This window comes from Girardinichthys multiradiatus, chromosome 13 (assembly GCF_021462225.1).
Source record: "Girardinichthys multiradiatus isolate DD_20200921_A chromosome 13, DD_fGirMul_XY1, whole genome shotgun sequence".
Taxonomy (NCBI): Eukaryota; Metazoa; Chordata; class Actinopteri; order Cyprinodontiformes; family Goodeidae; genus Girardinichthys; species Girardinichthys multiradiatus.
This window is the reverse complement of record NC_061806.1, coordinates 39734500-39760926: the sequence shown is the minus strand read 5'-3', so window position 1 is coordinate 39760926 and position 26427 is coordinate 39734500. Positions and strand designations below refer to the sequence as shown.

At 42.0% G+C, this 26427-nt stretch overlaps 1 protein-coding gene across 6 annotated transcripts; it reads left to right on the top strand.

Moving 5' to 3' along the window:
• The first annotated feature begins 1436 nt into the window (after positions 1-1436).
• Positions 1437-26081, top strand: prrc2a (proline-rich coiled-coil 2A). Of its 6 annotated transcripts, none has more exons than XM_047384764.1 (18): positions 1437-1585; positions 1693-1772; positions 8624-8775; positions 9528-9705; positions 9797-9893; positions 9981-10062; positions 10148-10291; positions 10388-10629; positions 10714-10802; positions 11015-11163; positions 15840-15942; positions 16072-16261; positions 16601-16693; positions 17653-18196; positions 18289-18545; positions 18730-19030; positions 19114-19336; positions 20633-26081. In XM_047384764.1, exons 3-18 carry the CDS (start codon positions 8661-8663, stop codon positions 23601-23603), a joined length of 5778 nt encoding a protein of 1925 aa, XP_047240720.1. In that variant the 5' UTR covers positions 1437-1585; positions 1693-1772; positions 8624-8660; the 3' UTR covers positions 23604-26081. The 6 variants fall into 6 exon arrangements, with proteins under 6 accessions (XP_047240720.1, XP_047240717.1, XP_047240718.1 ...); XM_047384761.1 differs by having other exon boundaries at positions 15840-15954; XM_047384762.1 differs by having other exon boundaries at positions 1693-1855; positions 15840-15954.
• Positions 26082-26427: the final 346 nt, after the last annotated feature.

Genomic DNA, 26427 nt, shown 5'->3' with positions numbered 1-26427 from the left:
AATTAATGATTTATTACAGCAAGAATATGCAGTTATACACCAGAGGCAAAAAGTGGTGGTTTTATCATGAGAACGACAGAGCAATCAGGAAGGTTTAAAAGCTTCCAACAGACAGTAAAATAATGACTGGATGGAGTTGTAAAGGTTTCCATTGTTGGTTTGCATAAAGCTGGATTACAAGTGTTTCCTGGGACCAAAACAGAAATATTTTTCACAATGAAATGTTATGTGAAGGCCCAGAATAATGGGAAACCCTGCTGACTTGATGTATGTCCAGCAGTAACTGATACCCTACGGGGTAAGCCAAAAAAGGTTATTGCTATAGGAGATTGTTGTTCACAGAGGGCTTTATGCAAACTGATAGAAAGTCCAGTGGAAGGAAAAATGTAACAGAAAAAAGGTGCACAAGCAACAGGGATCACTGCAGCCTTGAGAAGATTGTAAATCAAAGCTATTTCAAGAGTTTTGGAGGTGATTCATATGATTTGGACTGCAGCTGGAGTCTATCCTTTAAGAGCCACCAGACACTGAGGTATCCAGAACCTGTGCTACAGCTGTGGAAGTCCCTGGGTTAAGTGACCCAATGTCAACAGAAACATCTCACCAGGGCTAAAGAGAAAAAATACTGGACTACTGCTTGGTGGTCAAAATTCCTGTTCAGATTAAAGAACATTTTCATGTAGTTTGAATATTTTAAGATCCTAGAGACGAGAGACACACAGAATCCAAATTAGAATCCAATCCAGTCCGAAGTTTCCACAGCCAGTTATGGTTTAGGGAGCCATGCCATCTTCTGGTGTTTGTCCACTGTGTTTCATCAGCTCAAAAGTCAGTGCAGCCATCTACCAGAAACCTTTAGAGCTTTTCATGTTTTCCTCTACTGACAAGCTTTACTGAGATGCTGCTTTTATTTCCTAGCAGGGCTTTACACCTGTCCACACTGCTAATCATACCGATACCTGCTTTAATCATCATGGTAAACTGATCTGACCTAAACATTACAGAGAATCTGTAAATCGGGTTTCATGGAAATCTTAAATTTTCCTTGTTAAACTCTATCAAGTAAGTGCTGGCAGTGATCCCTGGTGATCTTAAATCCCAGTTTTTGACTGTCAGATGCTTTGGTAACTGCCTGCTAACACTATTTGCTCTACATGTAATATCCCCACCTATGTCTTCTTGTGCAAAATGTGCATTTTTATTATACCGATTTATTCTTTTGTCGTACTCAAATTGTTGTTTTTTTAAATTTTTTTAATCAATAATACACATTGATGAAATGAACTGATCACACTTTAAAGTCCTCTAAAACCAACACTTGATGATAGTAAACGAGACTGGATGAATAGCAGTTTAGTATAGTTACAAAATATAAAACCTCTTTTTGAATGAATAGTTTTTTCCAAATAATATTAGTAATAATTGTCGCATTTGTCGTTTCTGTTGAGGTCCCAAACGGCTCCCATCTCACGAAATTCACCCAGTAGCCGTTGACGGCTCTTTAGGTGACGGATTGAGTCCAGAATCAACTATTTTCTTTTCCCGTTTTCATTTATTTTTTTTAGGGGGAAAAAGGAACAAGAAAGTAAGTCGTACACCTCCTATTACCTTGTACAGTATCGATCTAATGAAAGTTGAAGGCAGTTGTTGCAAAGACGCTTTCTTTCTGTGTGTCTCTGCGTGTCTTGGCAGGAGGTTAGAACGCTACAGCGTAGCAGCGAAGCTAAGCTTATTCTGCGATACAACCTCGAGACAAGTCGGGACAAGACCAGGTCAGTGGATGGACGTTGCAAAACGCCATTAGTGCTTCGGTGACATTAAGTTGGACCAGAGTATGTCCTTGTTACCCCTGAAGGTTAGATAAAAGGTTGTTCTGTACAGAAGCAGTGATATTTTTGTGTCTTAATTGTTGTTGTTAGCCAACGGTCATGTAGCATAGCTTGGAGTTTGATTTTAAGTTGACGTGTTGACTACTCCGGTGGGGAATGTGTTGCTTGTTTTATGTTATATTCATATATATATGTGAACGGTTTGCGTGGATGTATCTTGTATAGTGGGTGTTTAGGATAAAAAAAGCTACGCAGTAGATGTTGCCGGATAAACGTTAGCTTGATTTGATGCTACTCATAGCTTTGGCTAGCACACCCGAGTGTCGCTTTAACACACACTGCCACCAGTTGAACTCACATTTTATCACTTTCTATTAAAAATAAATAGTTTTATACCCCCCACGGTGTTTGCATTTTAATGATTTCAGTTGCACGAGTTATGTTTACAGTGATAGTTTTCAGTGGTTGTGCGTTAACGGCTCTAGGCCTCTCTCCTCCGCCATTTTGTTTTGTCCGCTAATAAAATCGTTTGTTCTGCTTCATCTCTCCTGCCATCTGTGAATGAGCATGGGGAACGCGTCCAGGTGTAATGTGAGCGTCTGCGTGACTCGAGCGGATCATATTTGAGGAGTAGTGAACGACTCCGAGCTCTAGGGGTTGAAAGTGTATTATGAAACAACGCAGCTCCCCTCCTCCCCAAGGAGAACAGAGAGGGCCTGTGTGTAAAAGCAGCTAACCTTAATTAGCTCCAAGATGCAGTTTTTTCACCACCATCTGTGGCGGTGCATAGCTGCAGGTGGACGTGTTGTAGCTATCAACTGATTTATTTTTCTTCTCAAAGATCATTGCCATGCATGGTTGACTGGAGCTAAGCAAGGCCTCTTTGTGGTGTACATTTGGTCCCCTGTTAATCCGCGTACAACACGTAGTTCACCAGCCATCCTACGACCTAATTTTCTAATCTCATCTGACTATTTGAGGCATGCTGCAGTGCTGCTGCTCTATGATCACCATGTAAAACCATACATTTTGATTTTTTTAATCAAATTTTTTTCTTTTGACAGTGTCTAGAAGACACTTAGTAATGCACCAAATAAATAAATAAACTAGAATTCAAATTTCTCTTAATCAGTTCTGATATCTGATATTGAAAAATCAGATTTTTGCTTGAACATTAAATGCATCAAATTAAAAATTCATATTTCTTTTGGTCTGTAAGCACATCAGCAATCATGTTCTATGATGCATGTTGGTTTAAGCGTGGTAAAATCAGATAAAGGTTAAGGACGTATTACTGTGATGAAGAAATTACCATGATCTTGTAATCACTTCATTTCCTGTTGGATATAAAACTGCTACGTTTATCAGACAGCAAATGTCTTTCTTTTATAGTTGTTTGTTGCATTCAATGGTTGAATTAAAACAAAACTAATACAAATGACTTTGTATTTGTTATAGACCTTAAAAAAATATTTTTTAGTTAGTAGGTCAGACCTCAAAGAAAAGTAGAAATCTGTATCGGCCTGTTATTGAAAGCCTGGTTGGTGCAGCTCCTGAGGCTTTGGCTGGTAATGGTCTCCTATAGAGGTGGGCGATGTGAACAGAGCTACACAAAATGTTGATTTGCTGTCGTCATTGCGAGTTCTGTGTGAGCAGTGTCACAATTGTAAAGAATTGCTTGGATGCAGTATTTGCTGGGCTATAATACTTTGTGTGCTATGCTTCCTGCCAATAATGTTTTACCAGTTTGATAGACTGCCTTTAATGTCCACACCTAACTTAACCTAGATCTTGGTAACCAAGATGCCCAAGCTTAGAAAGAGTGGTGGGGATTGTGATGATGGAAGAGAGAGGTTGAGAAATGTGGCACAACTGTATTCTGTCTAATCAATGCCATATTCAACAATATTATCACAGTGTCTTGTTTCTTTTATATTATGCATCCATATTTATAAAACATTTATACATTGGTCAGCTGAAATGGAGAGATTATGATATTGTCCGGATTCTGTCCATTGCTTTTCTACAGTCTTCCTCTGACTCGTCAGTTTTATTTTCCGTCTTTTTATTTATCTTCACAAACAAACTTATGTAAATGAAAATAACCGATGTATCGAGTGCTCTTGTCCTGGGTGGTGGTGTCTATTAAAATTCAATTACAGTTTTTTTTTAAGTTTGATTCAGGAGTCTGAGAGCAAGTGTACTTCAGCTTCTAATTATTAAATGGCTGTTATGTTTTTAATTTAAAGGTTATGGTTTACTTGGAGATATTGTGGTTAGATTATTAGCTCACTGAAAAAAATCATGTTGTGCTATTTATACTATATTACCAATCCCTATGTCGAAAATATTATGTTTAAAATTTGGAAAGATGACAAATTTCATGCATTTTGAGAGATTGATTTTAGTAGGATGTCCATTTTTTTTTTTTTGTTTACTTTTTTGAGCTCAGTTCAGTTTATTTATATAGAACCTGTTTACTACAACAAAAATCCTCTTTGGACAATTCTAGAGAAAGTCCATTTCACTGAAGGCCAATCTGTAAAAATGCATCAATCTCAGGAAAATTTAAAGACTAATCTTAAAATAGTAGTGGTCAACCATTTTGACTTTAACATTTAAAGATTAATAGTGAGGGTGATTAACAAATTTAAATCTGCTAAATGTAATAATTTGGTTTATTATCACATTTTTGTGCTCTGAATACAAAAAAGTTGTTCTGTTAGGAAAAGTATTCTTTGCTTTTTGAGTGAACTGTTTCACATATTAGTAGGAGATTGAAAGTATCATGTCAAATTACTTCAGAATTATTTACAGATACTATTTCTAAAGATGAATACTAATAAACAGATCAGTATGAAGTCATTTCTTGCGCTTTCAGAAATTTTACCATGCTCAAGAAAAATATTTCTCCCACATAACTAATCACGTTGGCCTCTCCACTGGCTTTACTTGCTGAGGCCTTTTACCTGGGCTCTAGTTTTGTTGCACAGTGCAGGTTTGTCTCTTACGTCAATTGTGAACTTTGTGATGGGAGGTTTATAACAGCTGGAGAAATCTGCAGCACTCCACGCCTGAATAAGTCTGTAAATATATTAGAAAACTCATATATTTATTTATGCTAACCCAAAGTGATTGAGGGTGGCAGGGCGACGCCTTGATAATTCATGAGATAATTCATGGTATCTCACACTGTGCCTTAAGGTTGCAAACATTGGAATAGAAACAGCTAATACAGTTATTATGTTTATGTGGATTTATTTAAATATAGTTTTGTTTTCAAGACTTTTTTTAAACTGCATATGTTGAGTAAACCTCTTGCAGTTTAGCACTAACCACCACTCAGTTAATAGTTGATAGTATTGCTTTTTATATGCTAAACACTCTTTATTTTCCTTCGTCCCAGCATTAGTATTTATATGTTGATTAATCTCAGAAATCTTTGCACCTCTATGTAATGGTTTTCCCAACATTATTCATTCCTCTGGCAGATTTACAACAATCTTTTAATTTTACAGACATGTTTATTCTGACTGACAGTAATCTTTACATTTTGGAGTGGCCCAGCCAGAGTCTCAACTTCAATCTGATCGAAAAATCTGTGGAGGGCGCTTAAGATTAGGGCGATGGCAAGGAGGCCTCCCAACCTCAAAGATTAAAAGTCAAAATTACCAGTGGAGACATGTTCAAGTTTTTCAGCAATCGTAAGCATTAGGTCACTGTAATGCCAACATAGTTTGTTTCCATTAATTTTTGAGAAGGCAATAAATAATTCCCAACATGTCATTTTGCATAAAACTGTGAATAAAAAGAGATAAATATTTTTTTTTCAAGCTGATACCCTGTTTGCATATAGTTTTCTTTTTGGAGGTCACTTCCTAACTGACAAAACTGCTCGGATTAAAGAAATTAACTTTAAATCTAAATCTGGCAGGGTTTATGAATAATCTTAAACCTGATTGTATATTGCAATTTTTTTATCTTCCTTTATTCATGTCACGTGTGTTTTTGGAAATGATGTTTCAGAGATTAGAGGTAATACATTTTGTACAGCTCAACATGACTTCTGTTTTGGTGTTTTTTGGAAGCCATATTTCAGATTGGTCGAGCTTTCATGTTGCTGCATTTGATACATGTTTTGTTACTTATGTCATTTGCACATTACTTGTCATAATACAGTTAGAGAACTCTTGCTGTTGACTTTCCTTGGCTCTAAAGTTATGGTTTGCACCATTTTTCAGTCATGGTCAATTTGGAAGGGCTAGAATGATTTTACACCTTTTTTTTAAAGCAAGTGACGCAGACACAATCCAAGCATAATGGTAAGAAGTCTTGTCTGTTCTCAGTATTTATGTTTAAAGGAGTTGGATGAGGTAAGAGCATCGGTTGAACTGCAGGCGAGCTCAATCATCTTGAAGTGGACAGATGTCTGTGCAGTGTGTTTTATTGATGATGCTCATCGAAATGAGTTTTAATCTGAAGGCCTGCTGGCTGCTGTGGACCTGCCTCAAGGCAAGGCAAGGAAGAAAATCATTTAAAACGTGTTGCCATAGAAACCTGGATTCTGCTTTTTGGTTTCTTTAGACCGTTATTAATGATGAAGACTGTACTGCATTTGCTTACGTTATGTGTTTTCTACCATACAGTTGAAACTGACCTACAGAAAATTAGTGCAGTGTGAATTTTTGTGCTTTGCTCAAAGGTTTGGGCAGTTGTTTTAGTTTATTCCTGTCATACAAATATATATGCAAAATACATACGTAAATATATGCATTTTTGCTACAGATCTGATGAGTTTTTCCTGTTTAGTAGGCTTGAAACTAAAATCCATTCACAATGATACAGTAATCTCTGCCTTAGTAACATCTTGTTTTTAATACCAATATGTTCTCAATGAAATGCCCCTAAATGTTAGTAATTATGAAAGTTCAGATTGTTAGCAGCGTACATTTCATAGGATGCAGCAGGGAAAACACCGTGGCAAATTTAGTGATGAGTTGGATTTATATTTCAAAATTTACAGCATTAAATTTTTTAGAAGATTGTAATATTACAGCAGAACAGTTAAAAAACATTAATAGAGAAAGGTGAACTTAATGAAAAGTATGGTTTATACTGTGGGTGGGCATTTATCGCATCGTTTGTTATGACATTTCTTTTCATGATCAGAATCTGGATTTACCATGGCAACAATAAATCCCAATTAATCATGTTTGAAACCCCTGAAACTGACGGTATTGTCGAAATTATTATGTTTACTATTTTCTTCACTGTTCGTTCCATGAGAGCATCAGTAAATATCAATAAATTCAAAAATATGAAAAAATGCAGTGACTGTGTGCAGTTTAGTAATAGATAAATAAAAATCTCACTTTATGTAACGGGTGTCCTGAAGAAGCCTGTTTAAAAATGTTTTTCACAGCTGTGTTTTTGTGGGGCTATGATCTAAAACAGATATCTTAAAATACTGCAAAGAAGCTGTAAATAGTTTTTTTATATCATCACTTTAGTTATTGTCTCAATAAACAACACAAAAAGTCCATATCGGAGATCAATATTTAATACTTGCTGAAAAGTTTTTTTGTTTTCAAAAGGGACTTTTAATCTGACAAAGGAGCCACATTGGATGGCATATTCTAATCTGTTTAATAGGACTGGAAAATAATAAGTTTGTTTGTGTACAAAAAGCCAATGTGTAATTTTTTTAAGTTGATATATTTCTATATATACTAATAGTTATTAGTTTCGTTATTTTTAATTAAATATACCTGTACAATATTTTTGAACAGGCTTATTTAGGGATGTCTTTTAAAATAATCTAAATATTCTTAACTGAAAAGATGCAAATGATCTTCAAGGCAGAGCTGTACATGTATGACTGATGTGATCCGTGCATTAAGTAAATATTTCTTTTATCAAATTTGATAACTTTGAGTAAAAATACTTCAGTTTCACAGTATTTACAGAAATGTTTAAAACCAAAATCTGTAATATGATTTAATTGCTTATAAAATAAAAAAGCAGCAATTATTTCCACTGCTGCTAAAATAATCAAACACATTTATTATTAAAGGTAATATCTGAAACATTGATTTGCTGGTTGGATTTTTTTACATTAAATTAAGCAGAAATCTAAAATAAACTTGAATTTATTTCTTAAGTGATTATTGCACATAATATTTGACATTTTTTCTGTTCTGCTGAATAAAACAAGTATAACAAGCTGGGTGATTACTGAAGATGTAAGCTCAAGAATGTGATCCTTTCTGATAAAACCATAGATATAGAAACGGAGATCGGACACCCTATGACAGCGCTGCAAGTCGTGACCTGCCCCTCCAGGCGCCATTTTTGATGTGTTGATAGTTTTCCACACATTTACTTTACACAGTAACTTTTGAAGTTATTTTAATGATGTTTGCATTGTTTTTTAGATGCTTTATGAAAATGCAAAAACAAAATGTGCCTCTTAGTTTTTATTCTGCTGAGCTGTAAAGGTAGACATATTAACAGATGTAAATGTAATACAAACTTTGTTCCTTTCAAAAAGGGGTTTATGATTATTATAAATATGATTATTTTAATTATAACATTTAAACAATAATGTATCTTTTAATACATTTTTGTCTGTTTTGTGTGACACGTTTATCAAGTTAATGGCCCTCAAACAAATGATCCTATTTCATTCTATGACTTTTGAAATGTTTCTATGATTTTCAACTCTCGTACACTTTCACTTTTCTGAGCATCCCTGGTGTCATATCACTGAGTGTCTCTTCGTCCTTCTCCCACAGTCTCAGGGCTCACCATACTCAATGAGCGGACAGCGCAATGTCAGAGCGCTCTGGGCAAACTGCAAAGGGGAAGGAAGGCAAAACCAAGTATGCGTCTCTCAACTTGTTTGATACATACAAAGGAAAGAGCCTTGAAACACAAAAGCCTGTTGGTGAGTATTTGCCCTGTGTCATGTTGTTTTACAAATCAAAGTATTTGTAATGTCCAAAACCATTTTAAAGGATGAATTTTATTTATTTATTTGAAACTACTACTTTCACCTTAGGAAACAGAGCTGCTCATTCACGCTTTAACTCTGTGTTCATTTCTGCTGCGTACATTTATTCTCTCTTATCCATCTTTGAACTACCTTTGAGTCTCTGTTTTGCAGGAATAGATGATGGAAGTTGATATTTGCAACTCCCCATAGAAAATGTGAGAAAAACAAACAACTTTAAATAGAACAAGTATAGTTTGATACAAAGAAATGGCAGGGCATGGAGGATGAATTGTGTCTACTAAGTCATAGATCTGCTGATTTTGAGACTGTTCTGTGTTAGAGGCTTACTGACGGAGGCTGGTTGACTTATGTGCTTATCTCCCGGTTTATATTTTATTCACAGGTTCCCCATTAGATCCAAGCAGACTTCCTCATCCCCAAAACTGCATAATGCCCTTCGAGGAACACAAACAACATTTTTGTTTTGCTGTGGTTCCTGAATTTAGAAACCTACGTCTATAAGAATTGTTGCACTAAAACCTACCAAGCTCGTAACCTTAGTTCTTCTTTATCTGAATTGCATATTCAACAGAGCTAGGAGCAAATATGATCCCTGTCATTTGCCCAGTCCTTACACCCAGTGGATACTCTAGGTGTCATGTTTCATTGGTCCATCTGTGCTAATGGCTCTTTCCCCACGGCAGTTCCTCCCCGCCATGGCCTGCAGTCTCTTGGTAAAGTTGCCTCCGCGCGGCGTATGCCACCACCTGCCAACCTGCCCAGTCTGAAGGCAGAGAACAAAGGCAACGATCCCAACGTCTCGCTCGTTCCCAAAGACGGCACAGGATGGGCAAGCAAACAGGAACCAGCAGACCCAAAGAGGTGCACGATTGTTGGCTTGTAAATGTTGTTCTGAGCATTGACTAGTGCTTGTTAGACTCAGATGTGACTTGTTTGCATCTTCTGTTTTCAGTACCGATGCATTATCAGCACCGCAGCCGGAATCGCCGCAGCCTGTGCCTTCACAGATACCTGCACTGACCCGCCCGAGAACCCCAACAGCTTCAGAGGTAGAACACACGTAGTGCTTTAAAATCAAAATAAGGCTCTGTCTAAAAAAACATCCAAGTCTCATATGGTGTTTGTGCTTTCCTCAGGCTCTGGCCCCACCTTCAACACAGGCCGTAGGGGCAAGGTCTTGGGCACAGGGCAGCGTTACACATGGAACACAAGGGGATGGTAGGTCTAACCTTTTTCCTAACCTTCCTTTTTCCCATACATTTTCTTTGTTGCTATTAAGTTTTCTTATTCATCCTTTTTGCAGGTGGAAAGGGATCAAACCTACCATCGCCATTCTCTCGCGAGGAATTTCCTACCCTGCAGACGGCTGGCGACCAGGACAAAGCTGGCAGAGAACAGGCCACTGCAGATCAGTGGTATGGGCCCGGACCAAGCCTCCGCCCCCAGAGTAAGTGATTCCCTTAATGTCAAATTTCATCCTGTCATGATGCTAAATTCTCTTACGATTAATGAAAGCTTGGTTTTTTTCTTTTGCTGTCCTCAGACGTCACAAGTTGGCGGGATGGTGGGGGCCGAGCCTTGGCACCCACCCTGCCTGGGGAGGGGGCAGCAGAGGAGGGCACAGGTGGAGTTCTGGTGATGGATGGGGCAGCTGGGGTCCCCCCTCCAAACTCCCAGATCCAAGGGCCACCTAGAAACCCCCCTGCAGGCAGCCCTGCCTTGCCCCTGCCCCAGCCCCCTGTGGGGCCTGGGTTTCCTCCATATCGAGGGATAATGCCACCCTTTGTAAGTTTCATTTTAATTTCTTTTTGACTTCCTTATTTTTATATAAAGAAATATGTTTGACCAAAGTCTGTTTTTTTTTCTTAGATGTATCCCCCCTATCTCCCGTTCCCAGGCCCCTATGGCCCCCAGGGGCCGTACAGGTACCCGCCACCTGGGGAAGGGCCAGCTCCGAGGTGTATATCTTGCTAAACTCAAATGAGATCCAAGTTTTTTTTTCCTCACTTGTTCATTTTAGTGTAATCAGAGAAAACCAAGTAAAACTTGACAGCATCTTCTGTAACATGACAATGTCAAGGCTAATGGTACAGTTTTTCCAAAGTTGCTGCTATTTTTGGCCACAATTCCTTTTTTACATCAAATTTTTAACAAAGAACCTTTCTTTCAGGTTCTCACGTGGACAGAGTGGTCCTGACAACAGGCCACAGGGCAGCCCACGTGACTCAGGGGAAGTGGTAAAACGTCCCTCCATCCTAAAGCAGGATGACCTGAAGGAGCTGGATGAGCTGGATCATGATGGAGATGATGGCTGGGCAGGTACCGAAAAATACCTCTTTACAAATTCACATCTCAGTAGTTATAGAGCAGGGGCCCCCAATTAAAATAGTAGGGGGCCCACTACCTCCGTCATCCAAACACTTCCGAACATTTTAAATCAAGAGACAAAAATATTTTTTCGTTGTTTAACATTTATTTAACACTAGAATTTTCTTCTGATCAAATATTCATATACCCATTAAATCATCTGCTGAACAGAAAGGTGCAATCCACTTTAAGCAACAATATTAAATGCTTTGAATGGCTCAGTCTAGCTGGGTCAGTACATCTTGGTAGAACAGTTCTGTTCTCCTTGTTGTGCTGGTGGCAGCCAGGGCTATTTGCTTAACCCTTTCCTTAAGTTGTTGTCCTTCTTTTCCATCTTAAAGTGTTTCTACCACAGCTTCCATGCACTCTGTGATCATTTCCCAGTCAAGGCATTTTGTGTTTTCCCTAAATCCACTGTACTCAGTGAACACTCGTATGCTCACTGTTGTGCTGTAAGAGACTGTATGTTTCTGTCCATTCATCTTCAAATGTATGGTTTTCGTAGTCCAATTTACGAATGTTTGATGAAGCCATCCTCTTTTACTCACTCATCTGTGCACCACCAAGTCACTGTACAATCAGCAAGCGTGAGCTCCCGAGCTAGTAATTTAGCAACCCGCGTTCAAAGATCCACATAGCTTCTTCTTTGTCGTTTTCTGGTGGTTGGCATACAGCGATGTGTTGCATTACTGCCACCAGCTGGCTTGGAGTGTGGACCAGATTGTCGCTGATCCACATAGCTGCCTGCCTTTTCGAAAGTCAGACGCAGCAGCCGGCAGGAATAAAATGTTTATATCTACATAGTAAATGAGAAAATGCTTTGCGTTTAGGGTAGCAGCAGCAGCCCTGACTGAAGCAGCTCATTGCATGACTTGCATCACTTGCAGCCCGGGGCCAGACGCTCCACAGGGCTATACCATATTAACACGAGATGCGGCGTTAGTGAAGTTAGACATTGTTGGACAACATGCTGTAATAATAAATGTTTAAAATCAGGTTGGGTCCAGGTTGGATGGCGTGTGGGTTCTGTTGTGATTTTTATTTATTTTTTTATTGATAAATAGATGGCTTAATATAGGTTAGTTAGATTTCAGCAAACGCATTAAAATGGTGCAGATGTTGTCATATTCTGTCTTGAATTGGAGTGCTGTTAATTAATATTCTTTTTCATAAATGTTTATGAACTCTGGAACATTTGCCTCCGCAAAACAGTGAAATTTCATTTGAGGATTCAAAGTGCATCAAGGTTGCTGTGATTGACCCGTTTTCTAATGGTATGATATAGGAATGAACTGTACAGATGTGTCTAATAACTGATCTGCCCCTAAACATGAAATTTGAAAGGATCCATATACCTGACAGTGGCCATACGCTGTCTTGCAAAAGTGTTTGCACCCTTAGAGCTTCTTTACATTTTGTAGAGTTGCATCCAAAAACTTTAATGTATTCACTGAGATTTCATGTGTCAGACCGACACTAAGGACTGGATCATTGTGAACAGGAAAAAAAACTAGCATTTCTCTTTTTCTGCAGAATGTGTTGTGAATTTGTTTAAAGTTGCAGTTGGTAACTTTTGTAAAACTTTTTTTTAAAGTATTTGTTAAAACTGTCACTATGTCCTGACAGTAGAATATGGGACAGGCAATCTGTGAAAAAATGAAGCTCCTCTGGGTCCTCCCAGTGGTCCTACTGCCATTTGCAGAAATACACCACTCCCAGTCAGAAACAACCAATTAGAGGCAGGAGAAATGTCTTGGGAGCGTTAATCACGCTTGAGTACTCTGAAACCTACCAATTCCTTTTAGCAACCACCTAATTTGCAAATATAGTCCACCTGTGTGTAATTTAATCTCTTATCAATCCAGCTGTTCTTTGAACGCCTCATAGGTTTGTTATTCTATGTTTAGACTACAGGCAAATGCGACCCATATCCTACTTTTTCTTGGCAGTCAGAACGGCCCAATTCCGGTGTTCTGACTTTGACTGGGCATCCACATAGAGCTCACTACAGAAGTAGCAGCCACTGCTTCACAAAAGGCCATGGTTAATAGTTGTGCTCTCTCTTGTTCTTACCATTCTTTGTCTTGTTATGATGTGGTCATAATATTATCTGATCCCAATGCTCAACAACTTAACACAGAGATGCTGGCATCCATTATTGCTTCTGTAAACAGTGCTCTGCTGTTGGATGTTTACATCCTCCTCCTGCGCATGTGGATCACTTTGGGGTCATGAACCGTTCAGACTGAAGTCTGATGGCGATCACATTTAACTAGTAGTTCGAATCAGCACAAAAATTAAATCGGATTTCAGCAAAAATCGGAATCGGAATGCTAAATCAGAATTTAGCAATAAGACCTGCAGTGTGACTGTAGCCGTAGAGAACATTAGTCAAGAAAGAACCTCATGAAGACCAAGAAACATATTAGAAGGATCAGAAATGTAGCTTTGGGGAAGTTTAAAGCAACAGCTTACTAAGCTCTGGACATCTAACAGAGCACTGTTCAATATAGGATCTGAAAATGAAAAGATTATAGCACAACTGCAAAGCTACCAAGACATGGCTGTCCACCTATAAATGACAGGTCATGGACGGAGAGCAGTTAGTCTGAGAAGCAGCCAGGAAGCCCATGGTAGCTCTTGAGGAACTGCAGAGATCGATTGGTCAGATCGGAGAATACTGCACCCTGGCATCCAGACCTAAATCCAACTGAGAAAAAATAGCAAGAACTGAAAGTTGATGTTTACAGATGCTCTCCATCTGGTCTGGCTAAATTTGACCTACTTTATTGAGAAGAACAGCTGATAGATACAGGGGTTAGACAATGAAACTGTAACACCTGTCATATTAGTGTGGGAGGTTTCATGGCTAAATTGGACCAGCCTGGTAGCCAGTCTTCATTGATTGCACATTGCACCAGTAAGAGCAGAGTGTGAAGGTTCAATTAGCAGGATAAGAGCACAGTTTTGCTCAAAATATTGAAATGCACACAACATTATGGGTGACATACCAGAGTTCAAAAGAGGACAAATTGTTGATGCACGTCTTGCTGGCGCATCTGTGACCAAGACAGCAAGTCTTTGTGATGTATCAAGAGCCACGGTATCCAGGGTAATGTCAGCATACCACCAAGAAGGACGAACTACATCCAACAGGATTAACTGTGGATGCAAGAGGAAGCTGTCTGAAAGGGATGTTCAGGTGCTAACCCGGATTGTATCCAAAAAACATAAAACCACGGCTGCCCAAATCACGGCAGAATTAAATGTGCACCTCAACTCTCCTGTTTCCACTAGAACTGTCCGTCAGGAGCTCCACAGGGTCAATATACACGGCTGGGCTGCTATAGCCAAACCTTTGGTCACTCATGCCAATGCTAAACGTCGGTTTCAATGGTACAAGGAGCGCAAATCTTGGGCTGTGGACAATGTGAAACATGTATTGTTCTCTGATGAGTCCACCTTTACTGTTTTCCCCACATCCTGGAGAGTTACGGTGTGGAGAAGCCCCAAAGAAGCGTACCACCCAGACTGTTGCATGCCCAGAGTGAAGCATGGGGGTGGATCAGTGATGGTTTGGGCTGCCATATCATGGCATTCCCTTGGCCCAATACTTGTGCTAGATGGGTGCATCACTGCCAAGGACTACCGAACCATTCTTGAGGACCATGTGCATCCAATGGTTCAAACATTGTATCCTGAAGGCGGTGCCGTGTATCAGGATGACAATGCACCAATACACACAGCAAGACTGGTGAAAGATTGGTTTGATGAACATGAAAGTGAAGTTGAACATCTCCCATGGCCTGCACAGTCACCAGATCTAAATATTATTGAGCCACTTTGGGGTGTTTTGGAGGAGCGAGTCAGGAAACGTTTTCCTCCACCAGTATCACGTAGTGACCTGGCCACTATCCTGCAAGAAGAATGGCTTAAAATCCCTCTGACCACTGTGCAGGACTTGTATATGTCATTCCCAAGATGAATTGATGCTGTATTGGCTGCAAAAGGAGGCCCTACATCATACTAATAAATGATTGTGGTCTAAAACCAGGTGTTTCAGTTTCATTGTCCAACCCCTGTAGGTGGTCTCACAAAGTAGTGATTCAGCCAGGCTGAATGTAAAGGCATGCTACAGTTTGAAAAAAAAAACAAATCATCATTTTAATTTCACTTTGCAAACACAAAGTGTTTTTGTATAATTAATAAAAGTTTTGAGGTTGTAATGTGGCATCAGGACAATTTAAAATTGAAATACTCTTGGATATTTTATATGGAAAAGTTTAGATCTTCTTAGTTCTGATTTAGAGCAGTTTTGTGTCCGTTGCTGGTAGTTTCCAGTCCCATTAAATTCCCCCTCTAAAGCATCACTGTGGAAAATATCTTTATTTATGCACCTAAATAATTAAGGAGCTGATGGTGAATGAGTTTGACGCTTTCTAACATAGCATATACTGTGAAAAACACATTACCTGCTTATCAAAGCAGAGTGGTTTGTGTGATTAATGGTCACTCGGTGAAGGGAGGGAGGGAAGGAAATTTATGACAGAAGTGAATGCTGACTTTATTATCCACTAAGTGGATGTTGGGTGCAAACAAGACTCTGAAGCCTGTTCCTGTTTGAACAGGGGCTCATGAGGAGATTGATTACTCCGCCAAGTTAAAGTTCAGTGATGATGAAGCAGAGGAAGAGGGAGATGAAGACAAAAAGGACAGCAAGAATGACTCACGGTATGTGGACAAGTAGGTTTACTATGGGAGCTGATGTGTATAATTGCAATACAGATTTTAATATAAAATGAAAGCACACCATGTAGGTTATACTGTGGTTTAATTTTTATCTTCGACTTCTCTCTGTAGTGAGCAGCAGAGGTCCCAGGAAGCTCCCACTGCAAACTCTCACTCTCGAGCCTCAGACAGTGGCGTAGAAAGTCGTCACACACCTCCCCTGAATGCTGACGGCATCCCCCAGCCCCCCTCCAGCAAGCCAGGATGTGCCGAGGAGGGAAGCAGCAGCTGGGGAAACCAGGGAGCGCCATCCAACTATCAGGTAGGGAGTCATACTGCAACAGTGAGTTACTCTACAGTGTAGAACTAGATCTATTAAAATCCTCAATGTGCAACACTGTAGGGGTTTCTTGTCATAGTGTCGCAAAGGCTTACTTCTTGGCAACATTTATAATACTTATGTCTGGTGAAATCACGGAGTCCTTTAAGATGGAGTTAAGCTGATACAGACTTTAACGAGATCAGACGTTCAGGTGTGATCATGACTTCAGTCCTTATTGATCACGGCTCCAGTCTGATACTTGTGATGGGATCTGGACCTCCCTGGTGTTTGTCTGCTTGTCAGTGCAGATTATGGCTAACCGTGTCTGCCTGTATACAGGGGCGCAGGCCTGGATTGGGTGGTCCCCGGGAGCAGCCCTCCCCCCCACCTGGGCCGCTCCTCAGACAAGGTCCCTACTCCTTTAATCGACAGGTAGACATTTAGGGCCTCATAGATAAGTCATTCCTGTCATGATCTCATCCACCGCTTGCAGATTGTTGCGTTAAGTCATTTTTGCAAGTGCATCTCAGTACATTAGAAAATCATTACACACGTTGTGATATATTTCAAGTCTGTGTCACCGTTCATTTTAATCATTGTGGCTTACAGCACATGAAAACACAAAATTCAGCTTCCCGTAAAATTCAAATATTACATAAGACCAATAAAAATGATTTTTGATGTTGCTTTCTTAGAAAAGTATCTCTGTACTGGTTAGTAGATACACTTAGTACGTGGTTGGGGCTCCTTTTGCATGAATCACAGTAAAGGGTAGCATGGATGCAATGAGCCTGTGGCTCTGCTCAGGTGTTAGAAAAGCCTAGGTTACTTTAATAGCTGATCATTATTGTTGGCTCTGGTGTTTCTCTTAACCATACTCCACAGATTTTCTATGATGTTTAAGTCAGGCCAGTTTGCTGGCCTACCAAGCAGAGTGATAACGTACTCATTAACGCAGGTATAGGTACTTTTTTTTTACCAGCATCTCCATAAAGCTTGTTAGCGAAAGGAAGCATAAGGTGCCCTAAAATCTCTTGGTAAGATGACAGTGCAGATTTTGGACTTGATGAGACACAGTGGACCAACACACCAGATGACATGGCTCCTCGATTTTGGCTTTTCATTCACTGTCAGCCATATTTATCAAAAGTAACAAAAATGCTTGAAATATATCACTGTGATGAATCTGAGTTTCACATTTTGAATTAAATCACTATTTTGCTTAATGATATTCAAATTTAATTGGATGCACCTGTTTTAGTTTTAAAACCACTCTTTTTCTTCAATTTGATCACTTTTTGAAATTCATTCATTTATTAAACATCCCAGCTGTGTCATCTGCAGGATTGAAATCTGCATCTTTGAACATTACACCTTTTGTAACTCTGTAGGACCGGCCACACAGCCAGGGTGCACCTGTTGGCCCGGTAAAACCTGCTCCTGCCCAGCCTCAGCCAGGATCAGGGGGTCCTGCCACTTCCGCTCAGCCCAGCCTGCTGGTCCACGGGGCCCAGGGGGACGATGAGGACGAGACTTGGCGTCAGCGCAGAAAACAGTCCTCCTCTGAGATCTCTGCAGCTGTTGAACGAGCCCGCCGCCGGCGTGAGGAGGAAGAACGTAGGATGGAGGAGGAGAGGCGGGCAGCATGCGCCGAGAAGCTGAAGAGGCTGGATGAGAAGCAGCAACAGCAGCAGGGCAGCAGCTCAGGAGCTGGTGGCAGAAGTAACACCCCTAACCTCGAAGGAAACTCTATAGCTGCTACAGACGGTAGCCCCAGTCCGCCTGTTTCAGCGTCCTCCCCGAATATCAGCCAGCCAGCCTCTCCTTGTGTGGATATTGAAGAACCTCCAGTGCTAGCACCCCAGCCAGGAACTATTATTGGAGCGGGTGACCGTCAGCGAGCTAGCAGCAACAGCAGCTGCGACTCCAGTGTGGGTAAGTCTGACAAGGAATTTCCTGTCCTGTATGGTTCATCTAGGGAAGCTTTAACCAGGTTGATTACTCAACCGTTTTCAACTTGTGTTCAGATGTCCAACAGTGTCCCCAGCAGGCTGTGTCACAGTCACAGCAGTCCATACTGGATGTACCTCCATCAGTGGAGAGTAAGGAAGAGGCCATAGGCAGTCCTCACGTCCGTGCAGGAAGTGGAGGAGAAAGAGGTGTGGAGCCAGTGAAGATTGAGAATTCTGGTGGAGGAGCGGGTCGCCAAGCCAGTGGTCCTCCTGGCCAGGGTTACTCCAAGTACCAGAAATCTCTACCGCCTCGCTTTCAAAGGCAGCAGCAGGTAAGGACCTGTCTGCCGTCCAATGTGAATAAATTGCTGAATGCTTTTTTATTTAGTAACCAAAACAAGTGCAACATTTTTCAAATGGATGTTATTACTTTGTCCCCTGAAGATTATTTTATTTCTTCTTGTCTAAATCCTCCTGCTCACTGTAAATTTCCATTTAAAACCTGTTTTTTTCCAGGAGCAGCTTCTGAAGCAGCAGCAGCAGTGGCAACAACAACAGCAACACAGCCAGGCATCCCAAAGTCAGCTGTCCCCTCAGCCCCAAGCACCACAAGGTCCTTCACCAGGTTCAACCCCCCAGCCAGGCCCTGGGCCAAAGCAGGGAGGACCCCTGTATCAGCCTGGCAGTATGGTTCGACCTCCACCTCTGCCAATGAGTTTTGATCCACGCTGGATGATGATGCCCTACATGGACCCTCGCCTAATGCAAGGTCGCCCTTCTCCCATGGAATACTATTCAGCTGGCATGCACCCATCTGGTGAGTAAATGCAAGAAGAAATTTAATAATGAAAGCAACATTTAACCAAAAAATGTGATAATTAAAGAATTTCACTTTTACAGGGCTTATTGGTCGTGAACGAACTGATTCAGGCGGCTCTGGTTCAGAATCTTTTGACCGACAGCAGCAACATCCAGGCCACCCTCACCGTGGGACTCCCCCCATGGATCCTAAGCTGGCCTGGGGGCCGGAGGTGTTCCCTGGCGGAGCGGAGAACCGTGGGCTGACCTCTCCGTTGAGACAGAAGCAGCCACTGGAGGAGGATGATGTGGTGAAAAGGCCCAGGTACATATTCATATCTCCTTTTGGTGAACATTTAGGTTTACCATACACTACTGGTCAAACGTTTTAGATAAACTTTCTCACTTAATAGATCTCTTTATTTTCATGACTATTTAAATAGTAGATTCTCACCAGAGACAACAAACCTGTCAACGAACACACCTGGAATTATGTAGTAAACAAAAAGTGTGAAATACCTCTAAACATTTTTATATTTTAGATTCTTCCAAGTGGCCTCCCTTTGCTCTGATGACTGCTTTGATCTCTTGGTATTTTCTCCATGAGCTTCATGAGGTGGTTCTCCTGAAATGGTTTTCCAGTCTTGAATGAACTTCCCAGAGGTTCATTGAGAGACAGCCAAAGGTTAATATTTCAGTCATCACAGCTAACTGTGGCTACTTTAAGGAATATAAAATATAAAGCATATTTGAAGTTCTTTTACAATTTTTTGTTTGCTTCATAATTTCATATGTGTTCATTCACTGTTTTGATGCCTTCAGTGAGAATCTATGTATAATGGAAATAGTCATAAACATAAAGAAAACCATTAAATGATGAGGTCAACGAACAGGCTGGACCTTGAATCCATGATGGCTGGGTCACGCACTTTATCCCTGCGCCCAATTCTTACACATATTTATGCATCCCCTACCTGGTGTAGCAAAGGGAATTGGTTATGGCTTTCTTTCGACAACCACTTACCCTCACGCCACTACTCCATGTAGGCTAGATTGGTGAAGTTCACTACTAATAGTTATGCTATCAACAGATTGAAGTACACATGGGTGGGCTCTGTTTATTAATTAGGTGACTTCTGAACCAATTGGTTGCTTAGGTGTATCAGAGTAAATGGGGCAAAATATTTTTATCTGTCACATGAAATCCCTGTGAAATATCTTTGTTTGTAGCTGAACCATGGGTTTAACTGTGTACAAAACATTCTGTACATCCCGTGGTTTAAAGGTTATGGTTTGGTAAGTTTTCACTTTAAGAGAGAGAAGCTTAAATTGGGGATCTTGCTATTGCTCGCAAATTACATGGTGAATAACAGTTAAAAATGGTGAATAAAAGTAAAAAATGATTTTATGTTGTAGTGAACTGCTGCCAAAATTAGTGGGAGTACTTTTGCAAAGCACTGTACCTCCAGTTTTCATGAGGGTTTCTGTCCTGCTTCAGTTGGTGATTTTATTCTGTTTGAGGCAGTTCTATAATTTGTTCCAACTTTAACCTTTTTCTTAAATTATCTGCATCTTTAATTTCAATTACTCGTAAAATTCTAACATGTGTTTCTCACCTTAGAAGCGACACTCCTCCACATCGTCTGCGAGAGGGTGGATTGGGACCAATTCAGCAGCCCAGCTCATCATCTGGGACCTCCAGTCAAACTCCTCCTCCTCCTGTTGGTGTGCAAGTTGGCAACCCGGGAGGCACACATCACCCTCATCAATACATTGGAGGGCGAGGCAACTACGGCAACTTCCCCGACCAGGGTGCAAGGATGCCTCCCCACCCGCAACAGAGGCCAGGCGAAAGGGGTAACCAGCCCCACAACTTCCCCCATCCGGATGATGGGCCTTCTCGAGGATCTCAGCAGGTGCAGATATGGGGAGCCCCGCATTCCCATTATGATCGTAACGGGCGTGCAGACCTCCCCACCGTGGAGGGCAACTCTCATCTTTCCCACCATCACAGCCACCACCATCAGCAGCCTCTTAACCACCAAAAACCAGAAAACAGTCGTGACAGGGTTGGTGAAGCTCCCGCAAAGAAGTCGGACTCTTCTCCACCTCTCCACCAACCATCCCTGTCATCCTCATGCTCCTCTTCTTCCTCCTCCTCGGCCAGGGAGGATGGGAAGGTGGCCCAGCATCATCCCCCACCTCTGAGGGAGGGTGAAGCTGGTGTTAATCCTGGTGAAAGAGGCAGCAGTGGCAATGCCAGCAACACTCACATGAAACCAGACAAGTCAGGCCCCCCATTTCTGCCCCATTCTAGCCAAACTCCTCTTCAGCATGGTGGTCATAATCAGACTCAGCAGCATTCTCACCCTAAATCAAACCAAAGAGGAGGACGTGAACATAAAACAGAGACACAGTGGGGTCCACGTCCTGGAAGCAACAGTATGGGTGGGGGATCCACCCACGGCAGGAGGGGTAACAATGCAGCAGGAGGAAGCAACTCTCGTGGAGGAGAGGACTCATCCAGTACTCAATCAGACCACAAACCCTCAAACCAGACAGGAGGCAGCAACCCCAATAAGAGGGCTGGTCCAATCAAGAAGCCCCTGCTGAAGGAAATGAAGAGAGAAGGAGGAGGTTTTGATGGAGGAGAAAAACAAGGAAAAGACAAAGAGCAAGATGGTGGCCAACCCAACTCCATGAAGCAGGATTCCTCCTCCATGTCCCAGAACACCTCAGTCGCAACAAAAGAGGAGCAGAACCATACAGCTAAAGCCAGGAGTGGTGGAAAAGAACGGTCCTCTGGAGGTGGAGGGTCCGGCAGAGGGTCCAAAGATTTAAACTCATCATCTTCTGGGTTTTCCTCCAAGAGGGACAGAGAACGCTCCTTTGAAAGAGGCGGTGGGCCCCACCCCCCTGGAGTGCCCACTAACGGGGGCAGACCTAGTCGGGGACGAGGCGGAGAGTTCTACCGCGGTGGCCGTGGTTACAGGGGTACCTACACTGCCAGTGCTGGACCAGCTAGTGCAGGTCGAGGTAGAATGGGTGGTAGGAGTGGAAGAGACTACCGCTCATCAGCTGGTGGAAGCCACCACCAAGAACCCAAGGGTGATGGGTCTGGTGTTCGGCATGGTCAGCATCGGTCTCAGCATAACCCAGCGAGAGCAAGAAACCGCAGCGAAACCCGAAGTGAGGGCTCAGAGTATGAAGAAATCCCCAAGAGGAGGAGAGAGCGAGGCTCAGAAACTGGCAGTGAGAGTGGGGGCAGTGACCTCGGTCACTCAGACAAAGATGATCACCAAAAACCCAACTCTAAGAACTGTTCAGAGAATGTCAGTGCCACAGGAAACATCTCTTCAGTGCTACCTAGAGTTTCTCAGGGCCGTGTCTTCACTCCCAGGGGAGTGCCCTCTAGGAGGGGCAGGGGTGGAGGAGGTGGAGGTGGAAACATGTACAGGGGCACTGGCAACATTGGAGGGCCAGCTGGGGGACACCGAGTCGGACCTGGCTCAAGCTCTTACATTGGGTCTTCCAAGTCCACAGCTTCAGGCCGAAAACAGCAAGGTCCACCTCAGGCCTCTGGACCCAAAGATCTGGGTCGAGGAGGGGGTGCAGGAGAAAAGAAGGACAAGGTAGCAGATGGAGGTCAGAATCTGGGGGCCAACCCCCCTCAACCATCTTTGCCTGCCACAACTCCTCCTGCTGTGGGGTCCACTGAGAATGGAGGAGTGATCACCCAGCAAGTTTCAACCAATCCTGTCACAAACTCGGGAGGCCCAAATGCCCCCCCTCATCCTGCTAACCAGGGCCACCCTCCGGGTGGGTTTGAGAGACCCCCAAGACGCCGTCGCCATGGTCGTTCTCAACACCAGCAGGACAAGCCTCCCCGCTTCCGCAGACTGAAGGAGCGAGAGAATGCTGCACGCATCAACGGCGGAGTTGGGGTCATTGGTGGAGGGAGACCATCATCTCCTTCCCTGAATTCAGTTCAGGACAGTAACGGGGCTCCGGTGTCCGCTCCCATTACAGGAAACACCCAGAACGCAAACCATACCTCCACACTGTCGACCAACAACAACGGTGGTGGTGGGCAGCTTAATAATGCAAACAGCCACCACCATCACCACTACAACCAGAGCAACGCTGGTCCAACCCACCCCCAACACCACCACAACCATGGAGCCAAGTCTCCAGACTTCACCAATCAGAACTCAGACCAGGCCAATGAGGAGTGGGAAACTGCCTCTGAGAGCAGCGACTTCACAGAGTTCAGAGACAGGGAGGCAGGAGGAGCGAAGTCCTACGCCTCCCACCATCACCACCACCCGGGAAGAGGAGGAGGTGGTGGGGGTGGGGGTGGTGGAGTTCTGGTTGATCGAGACATGACCGGTAAAGAGCCATCGGCGAATAAACGAAGCTTCTCAAGCCAGCGCCCTGGGATGGAGCGACAGAACAGGAGGGTCAACACCGGAGGAGGCGGAGGGAGAGGTCCTCGCGGCCCCCCAGGCGGGGGCTCCGGTGCTCCTGCGAATGGAGGGGGCAATCGTGGGGAGAAACGTGGCAACTGGCCATCACCGAAAAATAGAAAGTGATGGAGTATTAAGATGTTTTATTAGATGAACCCACCACCCTTTTATCTTAATCCCTTCTGATTGCTATTTCATGGCTTATCTATTGACACCTCTAACACATTAGTGGATCGTGCTGTATATGGAGATGGTGTTCATATTCACCTCAGCTGACACCTCTGTTCCCTTCACATTATCCTTCGTACCGTCCGTTGTTGTAAAGTTATCTCTTTGTTTGGTCTTGCTCTTCTTTTGTTCATGGACCCCCTTCTGTTTTTCTTTTTTACCCAACCTTCAACAAACGCCGTGGTTGGATCTGTAAGCATGTGGCTGCATTAATAAGGTTCACACAGGCTCCACACATACTTGGCGATTCAAGCACAGACACGGCATCTTTAAGAACACGTGCATGATTAAAATGTTTGCTCAGATTGCCGGAACATTTTTGGGTTGGGTTGATTTTTATTTTTATAAGTACATTTCCACCACACTCTGGCCTTGAGTGGGACTCAGGTAGTACAGGTCTGTGTTAGTTCCCGCACAGAGGCAAAAAAATCAAATTTTTATTAACTTCACACCATAAAAGAGTTTTCTGCCGTTTTTCCGTTTGTATTTTTTTGTTGGATTTTCAGTTGAGTTTCAGCCCAACAGAAACACAATTCTGTAAAGTAAGTCCCTCTCATTCCCCCTAATTCCTCCATGAAATGTTTGTCTGGTTCCTCCTCGGTGCTCAGCTCCACCTGCATTGATTTGTCGTTAATATAAGTGTTTTTTTTGCTTGTTCAGATAGACGTGTGAATTTTATTTTTGCTCTGAATTGTTAACCTGCTCTGACATTTCATTAGTCATTTGTTGCTCCTTTTTCTGTGTAGGATTTCTTTTCCTGGCCTCATCGTAGCATAATCCTTACCTGCAGAACTTCTGCAGACTGCAAAAATCCCCAATCCATATAGTTTGATCAAATTTGTTTACCCTGTGAGGACTGTATTGATAGCATGGTGGCTTTATTTTAACAACCATTATTCCTCAGTGACCAGCATTTTTGTGGTGTTTTTCTCTCCTCTCCCTCAAATTTAAAAACTTGATTCTGGCGGGAGGGGAAAAAAATACTCGGATCTAAATGCTGGTCAAGATGTTTAATGCGAATGTTTATCCTTCAGTAGATAATTGTATATGTTCTAATAAGCACTCCTTGTAGTATAGAAACTTTGTTTGTTTAATTTTCCTTTTTCTTTTGTGGTAACGTGTTTCGGCGATGTTACAGGACGGGTTTCGCTGTCCGGGCCCACAGAACGAAGCCAGTGTTGTATTTTTGAAACCACCCCCTCGCCCCCCTCTGCTGTCATGGGTGGCTCCATGCAAAGATCCCTCACACCTAGAAGGACTCTGTGAGAAACGCACGTGCAGACGGGACGGACCGTTAACAGAATGCGGTGGCAATTCAGGACAATGCCAAACATGGGATGCGTGTCATCTTGTGCAGTTCACACGGTCCCTTGGATTTTTACTTGGTGGTGACCGGGAGTGACATACGATTACGCTCATAAAAAGTAGTTTTTATCACGCGTAAAGCAGCTTATAACGGCATCCAAAGTGAACTACAATAATTCCCTCGTTTGCATCCATTCTGTCACTGCTGTAAGTTGGGGCTCTGTTTGTGTACTGAAAATAGTTTGAAGATTGTGGGATGTTGTGACTAGGGCATTTGACGAATTGTGTGTGTGTGTGTGAGTGGGCGTGCTTGTGTGGATGTGTGTTTTCTGGTGTTAATAACTCGGGGAAGGGAGGGCTGGGACCGGAGGGGTTAACACGAACGGCAAGCACTTTCTGCTTTGTTTGCCCCCCACTTTTGATTTAACAGATAGAAATCTTCTTAAATACATCCACATGTATACATTCAGCCGTGTGTATATGTTCAGCATCCAAATGAAGACTCTGCATTGGGAAAACGTCACTTTTTGTGTAATTTAAAGCATCTGTTCTCCAGTAGGCGAGTGAAGTTGGACTTTTTATTTTTCACTCTGAATCCTTCTTAGCATGAAAACACCGCTGGGTGCTGCTTGCATTGCCTGTTACTGGTTTATACGTTGATAGCTGTACACTTAACACTGGCTCAAAGAGTCTCTCATCCCACCTTAACGCTGACGTGCGCATTATTGTATGTACCTATGTTAAAAGACAAAGGCGAGTAGTGTATTCCAGCGAAAGATTTCTTAAAGATTGTATTGTTTCCAGCATTACTGAGGTACACAAAGTGGTTCAAGCTGTTTTTAGCATTTATGGTTTTTAGTGGAAAAAAAAAACAAAAAAAGGAGCCGTAATATACACACATGTATGTATATTGGTATGTATCTAAGTTTTGTCTACCCCAACTTACATTCCCACAAACAAATGTTGCAATTTTTAGTTAAAGGGAGCAATGTACAAGCAGAGAAGTGTCTTATAATAAAGTTATACAGAGAAGGCAAAAGTTAAATAAACTACTTTTGATTTAATGGAAAATAATTGCAAGTCTCGTTATTGAAGTGAAATGAAGTTTTTTCTGCAATCACACACAAAGAGTTGCAATAATGAGTTCAGGAAACAATCAACAGACGAGCATCTATACATATGTCTATATATGTGTATCAGTAAATTAGAATATCATTAAAGTTAAGTGATTACATTTAAAAAGTGAAACTCATTTTCACTACAAAATCTAAGTTGACAGTAGTCCTGCAGACACTCTTAGATCCTTTTACAAACTAGGGTAAACCACAGAAAGTCATTGCTGTTTGGAGAGTGTTGTATCTAAGCAAGATAATTTGAAAGTTTAGTGGCAGATTAATATCTGCGTAGCCATGTACCT